The 13,229-nt window shown below is 39.1% G+C and overlaps 2 protein-coding genes and 1 long non-coding RNA gene across 4 annotated transcripts in view; 1 reads left to right on the top strand and 2 right to left on the bottom strand.

Annotated features, from left to right (window-relative positions):
• The first annotated feature begins 243 nt into the window (after positions 1 to 243).
• Positions 244 to 6,541, top strand: LOC103458895 (serine protease HTRA2, mitochondrial). 2 transcript variants are annotated; one of them, XM_008400025.3, is made up of 8 exons: positions 247 to 937; positions 1,535 to 1,739; positions 2,902 to 3,096; positions 4,074 to 4,106; positions 4,380 to 4,488; positions 4,576 to 4,645; positions 4,716 to 4,811; positions 6,122 to 6,541. In XM_008400025.3, exons 1-8 carry the CDS (start codon positions 474 to 476, stop codon positions 6,285 to 6,287), a joined length of 1,338 nt encoding a protein of 445 aa, XP_008398247.1. In that variant the 5' UTR covers positions 247 to 473; the 3' UTR covers positions 6,288 to 6,541. The 2 variants fall into 2 exon arrangements, with proteins under 2 accessions (XP_081459067.1, XP_008398247.1); XM_081602941.1 differs by having other exon boundaries at positions 244 to 937; positions 4,380 to 4,645.
• LOC145549938 (uncharacterized) lies at positions 1,465 to 5,638 on the bottom strand. Its single transcript, XR_014085743.1, has 3 exons — positions 5,533 to 5,638; positions 2,852 to 3,169; positions 1,465 to 1,737 (listed from the first exon to the last, which is right to left on the bottom strand). It is a non-coding gene; the product is annotated as an uncharacterized LOC145549938 (long non-coding RNA).
• The window catches only part of hif1aa (hypoxia inducible factor 1 subunit alpha a), a 22,554-nt gene continuing 15,866 nt past the window's right edge, over positions 6,542 to 13,229 (bottom strand). The window contains exons 6-15 of the mRNA XM_008400026.3: positions 12,681 to 12,877; positions 12,495 to 12,601; positions 12,146 to 12,293; positions 11,723 to 12,054; positions 11,172 to 11,377; positions 10,973 to 11,095; positions 10,036 to 10,292; positions 9,353 to 9,452; positions 9,186 to 9,276; positions 6,542 to 7,995 (exon numbers count right to left, since the gene is read on the bottom strand). Of these exons, the coding sequence (XP_008398248.1) occupies positions 7,832 to 7,995; positions 9,186 to 9,276; positions 9,353 to 9,452; positions 10,036 to 10,292; positions 10,973 to 11,095; positions 11,172 to 11,377; positions 11,723 to 12,054; positions 12,146 to 12,293; positions 12,495 to 12,601; positions 12,681 to 12,877 (1,725 nt within the window). The 3' untranslated portion in view covers positions 6,542 to 7,831. The remainder of the gene's footprint in view (positions 7,996 to 9,185; positions 9,277 to 9,352; positions 9,453 to 10,035; positions 10,293 to 10,972; positions 11,096 to 11,171; positions 11,378 to 11,722; positions 12,055 to 12,145; positions 12,294 to 12,494; positions 12,602 to 12,680; positions 12,878 to 13,229) is intronic.

Raw genomic sequence — 13,229 nt, 5'->3', positions numbered from 1 at the left:
TAAATTGAATGGAGCATTAGAACAAAACGTCTCTACGTCACACTCATTCTTTTTTTCTTAAATGAAAGACTATATAATTTAATTCAGATTTCATTTGGAAAATATGTTTACAAGAAATGTGTTTTTAGTGTCTTTTGTTCAAACATAATTATTCTGAATAAAGTTTGTAAAATAGAGACAAAATGCAGTTGTTTGTTTATTCCTGTAGAGGGCAGTAAAACGCGCAGCCGCATTTATTCGACAACACGAAGAAAAGCCTTTTATATCCGGGGTAAGGTTCCTGTTATCCGAGTCGTGAGTCGCTGAGAGTCATTCAGAGTTGGGGCAGATTTAAAGGAAAAGTATTTTTTCAGAGTTATTCCTGTCATCACTGGTGACGCGGATCTTTTTATTTGTCCTGAATAACTTTTTGTTTTAGGATAGAAAGTGTGCTTAGTTGTAGAAAGTGCTGAGCTGTGACCGAGTGATGCAACATGGCAGCAACTGGCAGGTTTCTGTCAGCTGTTATTAGGATCCACTGCCGTGGACTGGACACTGTGGGACAGAGGACACTCTCTTGTCTTCCATCTGTCCTGATCGGAAAAGAACCAGAGACAAACCCACGGTTTAAAAGCCGAGGATCGGATGGACGCAGCAGCCTGGACCACAGAGATCCAGCCTGGAAGGAAGGAGGCGGTCGGTCAGGCAGCTCTGCCCGGCTCAGGTCTCTCTCTGTGGGGCTGGGGCTCTGCGGAGCGGCGCTACTGGACCGCTTAAGGGAGGATCAGGTGGATTCAGAGGGATCTCCAGGATCCAGCAGCTTTTTAAGACTCTTTCTGCCCTCTGCTCAGTGCGCCTCCCCGTTTAGACCCGACAGCCCCCGCTTCAGATACAACTTCATAGCTGATGTGGTGGAAAAATCCACTCCAGCTGTGGTGTACATCGAGATCGTGGGCAGGTGAGTGGGCCTGAATGATCCGATTTTAAGGGTCGCGATTCGATTTAGATACGATTTTTGATTCAGAAACCAATTCTTTCTATTCAACTGCCCAGAGATTCTAATTAAATTATGTGACTGACAAGAGGAAAAGACACAATATATTCAAATATATATTTACAGAGGTGGGCAGAGTACCCAAAAACTGTACTCAAGTAAGAGTAGCACTACTTCAACATATTTTTACTCAGTTAAAAGTAAAAAGTAGCCATCCAAGAAATTACTCAAGTAAAAGGTAAAAAGTCGACCAAGACTTTTTACCAAATACTTTGGTAAAAGTAAAAAGACTTTGGTAGACTTTTGGTACCAATACTTTGGCAAAAGTATTTGTACTGAGTGACTGATAAAATTATCAATCATCTAATATTTAAAAATTACATAATCAATTGGAACAAAAAGTGAATTTAAGTCCAAGTTTTTGTATTTTAAGGACCAGGATGACAATAATTCATATAAGTGACAAAAAATAACAAAATCAGGCAAAACAAAATGTTTCCAGATCATTTTCTTTCAATATGGGCTGAAAGCAGCTTCTGTGTTTTGTTTTGTTTTTTTCAGACATCCGTTTTCAGGAAGAGAAGTCCCGGTGTCGAACGGCTCGGGTTTCATAATCAGCAGCGACGGTCTGATCGTCACCAACGCTCACGTCGTGGCCAACAAGAGAGGCGTCAGAGTGAAGCTAACCAACGGCGACACGTACAACGCCACGGTGCAGGATGTCGATCCCGGCGCAGACATCGCCACCATTAAAATCACTTCAACTGTAAGGAAGGAGTGAAAATATGTGCAGTGCAGCAACAAAGTCATTTAGCCTTTATTTTTCTCTTACAAACTTCCATTAATGATTATTTTAGTAATGATTAATCAGGTTTTTAAAAAATAATCAAACCACTGAAGCCTTCTTTTTACACAGTATTTAGGAAATACATTAAAAGATGCAAATAATTTGATTTAATTTAATTCCTCTTTGGGATCAAAGTATTTTTTAATTACTTTTTTAAAATCAGAAACTATAAATTAATTACTTAGCATTCATTTGTAGAAGGATGGTGTCTGTGTACTTTAATGATTGATTACTAAATTATTTTACAATTATTTTGATAATTGTTTAATCAGGCTTATTTGATTTAATCGTTTCAGCTCTAAATAAAATAATATTTAACACTTAAATTTAACTATCTCAACATGATATTTCATATATTTAAGTTTTAAACACAGGATGTCAGGTCAGGATAAAATTGCCAGATTAATCTGGTAATTTCAGATAAGCATATTGTTATATGATAATCTGGATTAGAAATTAAAATTATTATATACTCATTACATTTTTATTTGTTGGCAGCAATAAACCATATCCATCCATCCATTTTCTTAACACCCTTGTCCCTCAGTGGGGTCACTGGTGCCTCTCCAGCTAACGTTCCAGGCGAGAGGCGGGGTCACCCTGGACAGGTCGCCAGTCTGTCACAGGGCAACACAGAGACACACAGGACACACAACCATGCACACACACACTCACACCTAGGGGCAATTTGGAGAGACCAATTAACTTGACAGTCATGTTTTTGGACTGTGGGAGGAAACCGGAGTACCCGGAGAAAACCCACCATGCACAGGGAGAACATGCAAACTCCATGCAGAAAGACCGGGGCTGGGAATCGAACCCAGAACCTTCTTGCTGCAAGGCAACAGCTCTACCAACTGCGCCACTGTGCAGCCCCAATAAACCATATGATAATCACTAATCCTGGTCATGTCACTAACAGATAATTAAAATGTAATATTTATCTAACCACAGAGATTATCAACAAAATATTGGGAGTTTTTTTACTTTCTAAAGAGAAATAATTAAACTCAATGGTAGAGAAACGTTACTAAAGCTTTTCTCCGCCTCTTTTGTGTATTTTTCCCACTCTTGTGAGCAGAAACCTTTTCCCACGCTCAAACTGGGTCAGTCGTCGGAGGTTCGTCAAGGAGAGTTCGTGGTTGCCATGGGGAATCCGTTTGCTCTCCGGAACACGATCACTTCGGGGATCGTCAGCTCGGTGCAGAGAGGAAGCAAGGAGCTGGGCCTGTCCAACTCCAACATGGATTACATACAGACAGACGCAACCATCGACGTGAGTGGCTTCAGTATTTATGCTCTTCATTAACATGTTTGATCGGCCATTTCGCTACAGTGCCGCATCAGGGCTGTAGATAGAAAAGAAACAAAAAGGGAGGGTAAATTTCCACCAAAAAACTGACATTTTGTAGGAAAAACTCAGAAATCTTGAGATTAATCTTAGAAATTTTCTGGAAGAAACAAGATTTATGAGCTTGAAAAGTTCTAGAAAATTTCAGACATTATGAGATTAAGTTTAGAAATTTTCTTAAAAAAAAAAAAAAAAAAAAAAAAAAGCTAGGACATTTCTGAGCTAGAAAAGCTGAAAATTTTGTAGAAAAATATTCTCTATAAAATGTTGAAATTCTGATCTTAATCTTACAAATTTTCTAGAAAAGACAAGGAAATTTCTGAGTTGGAAAAGTACAAAATTTTCTAGAAAAAACATCAAATTTTTAGAATAATCCAAGAAATTTTCTTGGAAAACAACAAGAAAATTTCTGAGATTAAAAAGTTGAAAATTCACTAGAAAAAACTACATTTTGAGATTAATCTCAGAAAATTTCTAGAAAATTTAGTTTCAAAAAGAAAAAAAATTTGGGATTTTCCCCCAATTTTCTGAGATGTATTTCTAACAAATAAATCTCAGTCAGACATGAAAGACATGTCCTTCTTTTAGGTAGAAATTTTCTGAGATTAATTTCAAAGCAGTTTTTTTAGCAAGTTTTCCTGTTTGTTTGTTTTTTCTTATTACCATGCCCTAGTACACCGTCGTATTTCACTGCTTCACCATTTTGTTCCTTTGTTGTTGCTGAACTCGTCAATGGCAGCCTTTTCTATGTTTGTACCAGCTTTAATAAGCAGAAGTTTAAAACTGTTTTCTATTATTCATCTTCCACATGTCAATAGTTTCTGATTTGACTTGGGCTTTTTCTGTTCGGTGGATTCTTCACGTCACATCTGACCCATTTCTTTTGTTTGTGTTTATTTTAGTTTGGAAATTCTGGAGGGCCTCTGATTAATCTGGTGAGTCACAGTTTCTGTTTAAGTATTTGTCACACTCAGCTGGTTTCTCAGTTATGAGGAAACTACATCTAATCTCCATTAACATCCACCCATCTGTGCAACGGAACAACAAAATACTAAGATAAATAATAAATACATGCAGTTTTGTGAAGTCGGTGGAGAATCTCCAGCAGGATTAATCTTCTATTTATTTGGACTTTTAATTCAAGTCAACTCTACAACAAAATATAAGGGTCAGACTAAGATTTTCTAATCTTTGTGTATTTTCTTCAGGATGGGGAAGTAATCGGCATAAACACCATGAAGGTCACTGCAGGAATCTCATTCGCCATCCCGTCTGATCGGGTGAAACTTTTTCTGAGTCAAGCAGCAAAAAGAAAAAGTAAGATTACTATACTACAACAATGTTTCTGTAAAAAACGGTACAACAACATCCAGCTGTTTACCGATTCCTTTTCTCGTATTTCAGCCTCTCAGGTTGGTGACTTGAGTGTGAAACCTCGGTACATCGGTGTCATGATGCTAACGCTAACACCAAGGTAAAAGCATCATTAACATCCTGTGGTGATGGATACCTAAACTTGTCTAAAGCTTATTTTCTGTTTCCAGAATTATAGCAGAGCTGAAGATGAGAGACTCGTCTTTTCCTAACGTCAACCATGGCATTCTGATCCACAGAGTCATCCCCAGCTCACCAGCCAGCAGGTACACGTCCTCTCTGACTGGGGTTGAATATCATCTTGTATGGTTGCTGTATTAAGGATTTAAGTCTTAAATTTGTGCATCTAAAATTAAGGCCTTAAAAGTGTCTTAAAACATAAGTTGACCTTAAATACGTTAATCACAGGTCTTACATTTTGTTGTGGCAGGACTATTATGTCAGGCAAAGTTTGAGTAGCACACATATCTTCATAATGTTCTGTGGCTCAAGGTAGGTGTTGCTATGCTAATTAGCTGCTAATATACCCTTGCTAGCCAGCCAGCTAGCTTTTTTTGCTATCCTTGATTGTAATGCAGCTAGTTCCCCCAACCGTCCCTGAAATTTTTGGTATTTTTGGTTTTAAATTTGCCAATGCTCATAAGTTATTTAAAATCATAGCCTTTAGAATGGATGGCTAGTTGTTCAATTGACGGTACACTTCTGTTAGCTCGCAAAAAACCCACAGCAGTCACAAAATTTAATTGAAACCGACAAAAACTAAAATTTACAGAAAATCAAACCTTACTTTTGAAATTTGAGCAACATAACTTCAAAAAATAAACAATTTTATTGAAGTTGAGCAACTAAGAATGCTTTAATATTTTTCTAAGAAGAAAATGCTCCCCCTACTATGTCTCTACTACACGAGTAACTAAATATTTTGCCTGAGGATTTAGTTTTTCTGAGGGTTCAGAGCTCAACGAGTCAGTTTTGTTGTCGACTTACAATTTAGAAGCCACTTGCTGCGTTCCCGTTAGCTGGGCAGGAGGCTCCACTTCTTCTGCTATGGGTCTGATTCAGGGTCGAAGATGTACGGTTGTCCAACTGCGCAGCCATTTTCGCGTGCGAGCGTAGACGTTGAGTTGGGGGCGTGGCCAGCAGCAGCTTATTTGGATTTAAAGTGACAGAGGCCCTAAAACAGCTCAAAATAGGCTAAACTGAGCCGACTAATTTTGTTCGTAAATGTGAACATATTTTTGTATGATTATGTTCTGATTTAACAAATTGGTATTTATTCAGATTAATTTTTAAATTAGAGTAAAAATTGTGACCAATACAGAGTATTAGGGCCATATGAAGAATAAATAATCCATACTACCAGAATAAAGTCATTCATGTATTTTCTTAGCATCCTAGATCATACATCTGTAAAGCAGTACAAAGAGTTTGAATAAATCAAACCAGAACTCAAAATATGATGCTTTACTTCTTCCTCAGACGGGGAGGAAAATCTCCAACATGTTTTCTATATTAAAAAAAACCCAAGATAAAGTTGTGTGTAATAAATAAAGGCGTTTCTGCTGCATCATTTCAGAGCTGGGATGCTGCCAGGAGACATCGTGTTGGAGATCAACGGGGTCCTGGTGAACACCTCTGAGGAGATCTACAGGGCCGTCAGGAGCAGCGACACCATCAACATGGTGGTCCAGAGAGGAAACGAGCTCTATAAACTCAAAGTCACACCGGAATACATCGAGTGACGGTGGCTGACGCACACTGGTGGCCAAACGTTTGCCAGGAACAAAACTGTGAAACTTTATGTATTAATGTGAACATTTTTATTCATATAGAATGAAAGTTGAAGTGTGGGCATATTTTAGCAGCTTTACTGTTAATTTCCCAAACAAATGTCAAATATTCCTGGGTTTTCCTGCTGATTTCAATATTTGTACAACAAGCAAACTGCATAGGAAATCATGGACAGTTTTTAAAATAAAAGACTGAAAACAGTTAATTTTTTTTTTATTAATGCCATTTATTGTTAAACAGCAAAAACGAAGCATGAGAGACTCAACACTATGGCAAGGAAGAATGGTATTTAAACTACCATTTAACAGAGCAAATAAGCCTGTCTGGTCACAACTGTTGCTATGACAACGATTACACAAGGAAAGGAAATAGGAAAAATCGCTCCTATTCGAACTGCTTTGAGTTCCTCAGACTCAGCAATAAAACATGAAGTCTGTTCATGCAGAAGAGAAAAATAATTCCAATCCTGCATGAGTCTCCTGAAAAAAGTGAGTAAAATTGAAGTTTCCCTGTCATATGTACAGCAACACACACACACACACTTACAGTAAAGTAATAAAGTGACATGTACTGGACTGCTACACAGTTAAATGTAATTAGCTCACAGACAGCTATTAAAATGGAGAGAACATTCAAACCAGTTAAGGTTCAGAAAGATACAATCACACTGCAAAAACCATAAGTATTTTTTACAAATATCTTAGTATGCTTAAATTAAGAAAACTAACTTACAAGTAACTTTTCAGCAAGATGAAAAAGCTTGTTTTAAGCCTACTACATAATATTATGGCAGATTATTAATAAGTGAAATAATCTGCCAATGAAACTAGTAATTTTTATCAATATTAAGGGATTAAATTAAAACAATTTCCTATATCTTGCTGAACATTTACTCGCACGTTAGTACACTTGTAATAAGACAATACTAAGATGTTTGCACTAAAAATGAGAAGAAAAATACTTTGATTTTGTGTTTTTGCAGTGCAGACTTTAGGACTAAAGACGTCAGTTTGGTACTACAACATACAAGTATGGGAAGAAAAAAGAAAACATTTCCATTAGATCTACATCTACTTTAAAAAGGCTTAATATATATTGCTGGTAATATTTTTTTCTTTAAGAAAATATAAGTTGTGCGACTGAAGCTTACAATACACTGCTGGCAGTAACGCCAGGCTCTGTGGTGACCCGCTGGAGAGGGGTCATCGGTGAAGGCGCCATGTGTGGAGAGACTCCCCGGAGGAGGAGGAAGAGGAGAGGAGGAAGAAATGAGAGCGAGTTGACATCTGACAATCCCTCAAACTGAAACCAAGATGCTGCTGTCGCCGTGGAATGCTGCAAATATCACATAAGGTGCACAAACAGCAGCCGGACTAACGTCAAACTCCAACAGATACATAAATAAATGGCAGTGGGGGTCAAAGGGCAAAAAGAAGAGTCACAATGTGAGGGCATAATTGTAGTGTCCAGTCTAGTCCAGAAGTGAAGTCCTGACTCAGATGACGTGGTCCAGAGCGCGTAGAAGCTCCTCCCCCTGCAGCAGGTACTGGCGGCCCTGCAAGGGGGCGTTCACCTCGCAGTCGTAGCTGGTGAGCTGCGGCAGCGAGAAGAGGGAGCCGCCGCCGTCCGAGGTGGTGCCCAGCAGCCGGCTGGCCAGATCTGGACCAGAGAGAGTCCCGTTAGCAACAGCTAACAACTACTCTGACAATTAATCGCCTACACTGACGATTAATCACCTACTTTGACAATAAATCGACTGCGACAATTAATTATTTTGACAATTCATTTGATGTTTGACTGTTCTCACTATTGATAAACTGTTCTGACGATTAATTTACTAAATTGGCAATTAATCTACACTTCTGACAATCGACTATTCTGATGATCTATTAATCTGACGTTTAATTGGGTTAAAAAATGGGCACATTCCACAAATTTTTCTTTAACCACTTAAGCGTTTTTACAAAATATTTAAAAATCTTTAAAAGTAGAGATGCATCAATCCACTTTTTTCACTTCCGATATCTAAGGTTTAGTATCTGCCGCTACCTAAAAACTTTGCTGAATTTACTTAAAACATTGTTTTATTTTTAGTCTGACATAAATGTACTGAATTACAAACTTATCTGACAACTCTGCACCAGTACAGTACAGTTAAATACACCAATAGCTTCTCAAGTTTGGTCAAAGACATAAAAACAGCTTTAATTTGTCCAGTCGGCGTAGGAGTACAAGAGCCAATGTAAAATAAATAAATAATAAACTGACAAAAACAATCGGTCGACTAACTGGGCAAATGTAAAACTAAATTGCAACAAACTTTCTTCCAAATGGTTCAGAAAGTATAGCTAGGAATTATAAATATAATTTGAAATAAGTAATAAAGTATAACATTTTTTAGAGCAGTGCATAGAAATAGACTGAACAGATTTCCCTTTATGCGTCGAGCACATCGTCACCGATACCCGATCTAGAATTTTCTTTAATATCGTGACTAATACGGACATTTATATCGGATCGGTGCATCGCAAATTAAAAGATAAATAATTACATTCATTTAAAAAAAAAACATTTTAGGGCTTAAAAGCAACAACAGGCGAGTGAAATTGGACCAGGTGAAACTAAAACGAGAAGTTTTTCATGAAACATTTTCAGACAAACGTCTTAAATGCAAAATGTATAAATGTTTTGGTTTAATTACTGCTACTGACGTTTTGTTCATTCATCAAAGGGCTTTTTTGAGTCTTTATACCTAACGATTAATCGATTACTAAATCATTTGACAATCATTTCAGTAGCCGATTCATTACGATTAATCGTTTCAGCCCTACGGTTTCCATGTTGTTCACCTGAAGGCAGAAGAACAATGGTCCTGGTTGCTCCCGGCTCTGCCGCCTTCAGCTTTTTGCCCTTCTCAGGCAGCTCTTGGGTCAAAGATCCCTGAAGACGACAAACGTTAAAAGTTTAAACACCATCCTGTAAAAATGAAGCTCGTTAAATCAACTCCCTGACCAACCTGTTCGATGATCTCCTTCAGTTCGCTCAGCTTTCTTTTCCGCTGGATGTTCTGAGCAGCCAGATTTCTGAGAGGAACCTCTTTCTCCGGCTGTGCCACCCTGAAGTTCAACAACATCAGCCGTTACCATGGTTACTGATTGTCGTCTCAGAGCTCTGGTTTTACGACTACATTTCCCAGAATTGAAGTCCTCTTAAAATTACTACTATTCTCCTAATATCATGACTTTATTCTGGTACTAAGTCTTTTATTGTTGTATTATTTCAACTGTATGAGACTATTCTCGTATTACTATTTCTGTATTCTTGTAATATTATGACTTTAAGTTTGATCGTTAAGATTAGTCGTAAAGTTGACCTGGACTGAAAGTTCAAATAAATAAAAGTTGTAAAACAAGATGGTCGCCTTGGCGACATCACTCTGAACTATGGAAACCTAATAATTAAAATTTTCAAAACCCAAAAATTTGATTAATCGTTAGACAGTCAATTAATCGACATAAAAAACAGATTAATCAATAAATATCTGAATTTATAGATGTCCATTTCTGAATAGACTTTCATAAATAGAACTGGGAACACAATTTAGAAATAAAGACCCACCAGAAATTGAAGCTTTTCCAGACTGGATGGGAATCAACTGTCCTAAAAGTTCATCTAGAAAAAAAAAAGAAAAGTAGTAACCTGTTTGCCGCCACAATGGCAGGAGGGGGCGTGCTGACGGGTTCTGGTGGAGCCGGAGAAGCCGTGCGACTCTCTGGCGCACTGAACGGAGAGCTGGGATGGCTGTGGAGGTCCGGCGTGACGAGGACCGGGCAGCTCTCCAGGGCTTTGACTGGTCCACAAGACAGAGGCTCGTCAGGGCCGAGGCAGGGCAGCTGGAAGTCGTCGTCCATGGAGATGTACGGAGCGAACATCTCCAGCTCAGAGTCCTCCATCGCCTGAAGGGGGAGGAAATTCATGTTCATGCAGCTAAAAGGTGATTTTCATTACCGATTAATCCAGTAATGTTTTGCTCCTGGAGCCAAAACCGGCAAATTAAAGCTACAAAATTCACTAAATTAAAAATGCAACATCTTAGATTTCCCCCCTCTTTTTTATTTTACATGCCCAATAATAAACAAAATTTTCATTTTGGTTGGGGCCTGATCAAAATAATTTCAAGTACCACAAATGGCCCACTTGTCACACTTTCAGCCCCTTTGGATTAATCCATCGATTATTCTGATGACTAATTGAATAAATAAATTGGTACATTATGCAAATTTTTCATTTATATAGTATACATAAAAATACACAAAAAAACCCAAATTCCTTTTTAAATAAGAAAATTGGCATTTATTGCCTAAAATGCAACATCATAGCATTCCTTGATAATTGTTTTTTAATCTTAAATCAAAATTGTATTTATTTATTCTAGTTTTGGCCTAATTACTGCAGTTACCAGGTTATTTCAATATTTTTTAGTCTGTATACTACAGTTGATTCCTAAATTAGTTGACAATTATTTCAGTAATTGATTAATCACGATTAATCGATTCAGCCTTACACATTTTGTTTAGAACTTCTCATTTCCACCTGAGATAAGGAACTGAAAACCACAGAATCTCCTGATCTTTACCTCCGTGTTGAAGGGAGTCTTGGGCTCTGGGTCAATGGCAAACAGCTTCTCCACCAGGTCCAGTTTAAATTCTGAGTTCATCTCTGTGTCCATGGGGAAAGAGAAGCCCAGATGATTGTCAACCTAAACAGAAACGGCTGCAGGTCAGTTCCTGTTCAACATGAGGCTCAGGAAGAACTTTAAGAAGTCGTAGTCGTACTTCTGAGGGTTTGTTGGGGGGTTTAGAGGACAGCGCTGGAGCAAAGCTGTCAGGTTTTGCCTCCTCAGCGGAGCTGCTGGCGGGCTCCAGCGGCTCGGTGGGCGCCAGAGGAGACAGAGGCAGCGGCAGCTTGTCACCTGAAGAGGGCAGCATCACGTCATTGTAGAGAGGGACGTCCTTCAGCAGGTGAGTCTCTGACTCTGTGCCTGAAAACGACCAGATCGTTTTAACTAACCGGATTGCAAACAGTCAGCTGTGCTAAAATGTGACAAACGATTACTTTAGTAATTGATTATTAAGACGATTAATTGGATAAATTCTGCAGATTTTTATTTAATCACTTAAGCCTTTTTATGCAAGGTTAGAAATACATTAATAGATGCCCTCAATTTCAGACAATTACGTTGTTTATTCAGCAGATTGCCTGTTTTTTTAGTCTGTATACTCAAGTTAATGATTGATTGCTAAAGTATTTGAATTTTAAATGTTTGTTTTTTCCAATAACCGATTAATCGCAATTAATCGTTTGAGCAGTAAATATGACTACGCACCGGGGCGGCTGAAGTCCAGGGAGATGATAGTGTCCCCGGCTGCCGGCGCCAGCAGCATCAGGGCGTCTGGATGCCCCTTCAGCAGGTTGTACAGACAATCCTGCTCCTGCTGCTTAATCACCAGATCCTGGAAGTTTAGGTGCAGCTTCTGCTCAGGGGTCTCCTCCTCCTCTTCCTCATCGTCCGCTTGGACGGCCTCGCTCTTCTTCACTTCAGCCTGGACTTCATCCTGCTGCTGCTGCTGCTGCTCCTCCTGGTCCTCCTCTTTCTTCACCGGCTTCATCTCCTGTGTCTGCTCCAGAGACAGGATCAGTTTCTCCTCCTGGATCCCGCTGCAGGACAGAAAGATCAAACCAAACTGAGCTTCATCTCTAGATGCGTTTTTCAAATTAAAATCTGCCAGTTTTGAAGCGTTTCAGGTACCTGAGCACAAAGTTGACGCAGACGACGCACTGGGGCTGCGAGTTCTTGTTGTTGTAGATGACAGTGGCCTGAGTTTCCACCCACACAAAGCCGCCTCTTTTCGCCAGCATCCGGTACTGACCTGTGGTGACCTGGCCCTTAGCAAACACTAACAACAGAAAACAAGATTCAGATTATAAATTATCGTAAACATCAAATCCTGGGACACAAACAAGGTCATAATTATTATTCCTGTATTTTTTAAATTTTCTCTGAGTATGGCTCTAATAGTCCGTAGTAAAAAAAATCAAATAAATAACAATAACAAATTAAAAAGCCGATAAGAAGTGGATGTTTTTGTTGAGCTTACAGTGATGGTGAGTCTTGGTGAGATAGTCCGAGTCCAGAGCGTGGTAGTACTCATACACAGAACGGTTCAGCAGGTCCTCTGGATCGTAACCCATCAGCTCAGTGATCCTGGAAACAAACCATGTGTTGCAGTACCGCCCCTGGGCACCAGATGTCGCTACTGCACCATGACAGAAACAATCCTGACCTCTCGTCGCAGTATGTGAACTTCATGTCCATCGTGTGGCGGCTGAGGAAAGTCTTGGTGTCCAGAGGAACCTCGATGTTGGACGGGTGAGGGATCGGGTCGCAGATCAGAACCAGGTATGGCACCGGCGGCTCCTTGTGGCCGTCGGCGCTCTGCTCGCTGCTGTGAACGCGCACGTGACCCGAACAATGCAGCACCTGCAGAAAACCACAGGAAAGTTAAAGATTTCTCCTGGCAAACGGCTTCAAAACAAACATGGCGGATAAATAAGCCGGGCTAGGACGACTTTCAAAGTGGTCAAAAGTCTGGAAGAACTTTAAAGATGCTTTTGAAAAAGTTTCGATTAATAATTTCAGTCCTAATCAATTATTGAAATGACTAATTTAGTAATCGATTAATTGCTAAACTGGAGTATGCAGACTAATAAAACTGTCATTAAGTCAAAACTGTATAAAATAATATGTATTTTTTTCACTCAAATAAATGTAAACATGTTCTACCCAAAACTTGCGACATAATTTTAGCTTCGCTTGGCTCAAAGAAATCTGT

Source organism: Poecilia reticulata, chromosome 22, assembly GCF_904066995.2.
Source record: "Poecilia reticulata chromosome 22, P_reticulata-male-v2, whole genome shotgun sequence".
Lineage (NCBI taxonomy): Eukaryota > Metazoa > Chordata > Actinopteri > Cyprinodontiformes > Poeciliidae > Poecilia > Poecilia reticulata.
Note: the sequence above shows the minus strand (reverse complement) of the source record. Positions and strands in the feature narration are given on the sequence as shown.

Coding starts and splice junctions, on each gene's coding strand:
- LOC103458895 (XM_081602941.1), top strand. CDS start 474: ATGGCAGCAACTGGCAGGTTTCTGTCAGCTGTTATTAGGATCCACTGC. Junction 4,646..4,715: donor ATGCTAACGCTAACACCAAG/GTAAAAGCATCA, acceptor TTCTGTTTCCAG/AATTATAGCAGAGCTGAAGA. Junction 4,812..6,121: donor CCCAGCTCACCAGCCAGCAG/GTACACGTCCTC, acceptor GCATCATTTCAG/AGCTGGGATGCTGCCAGGAG.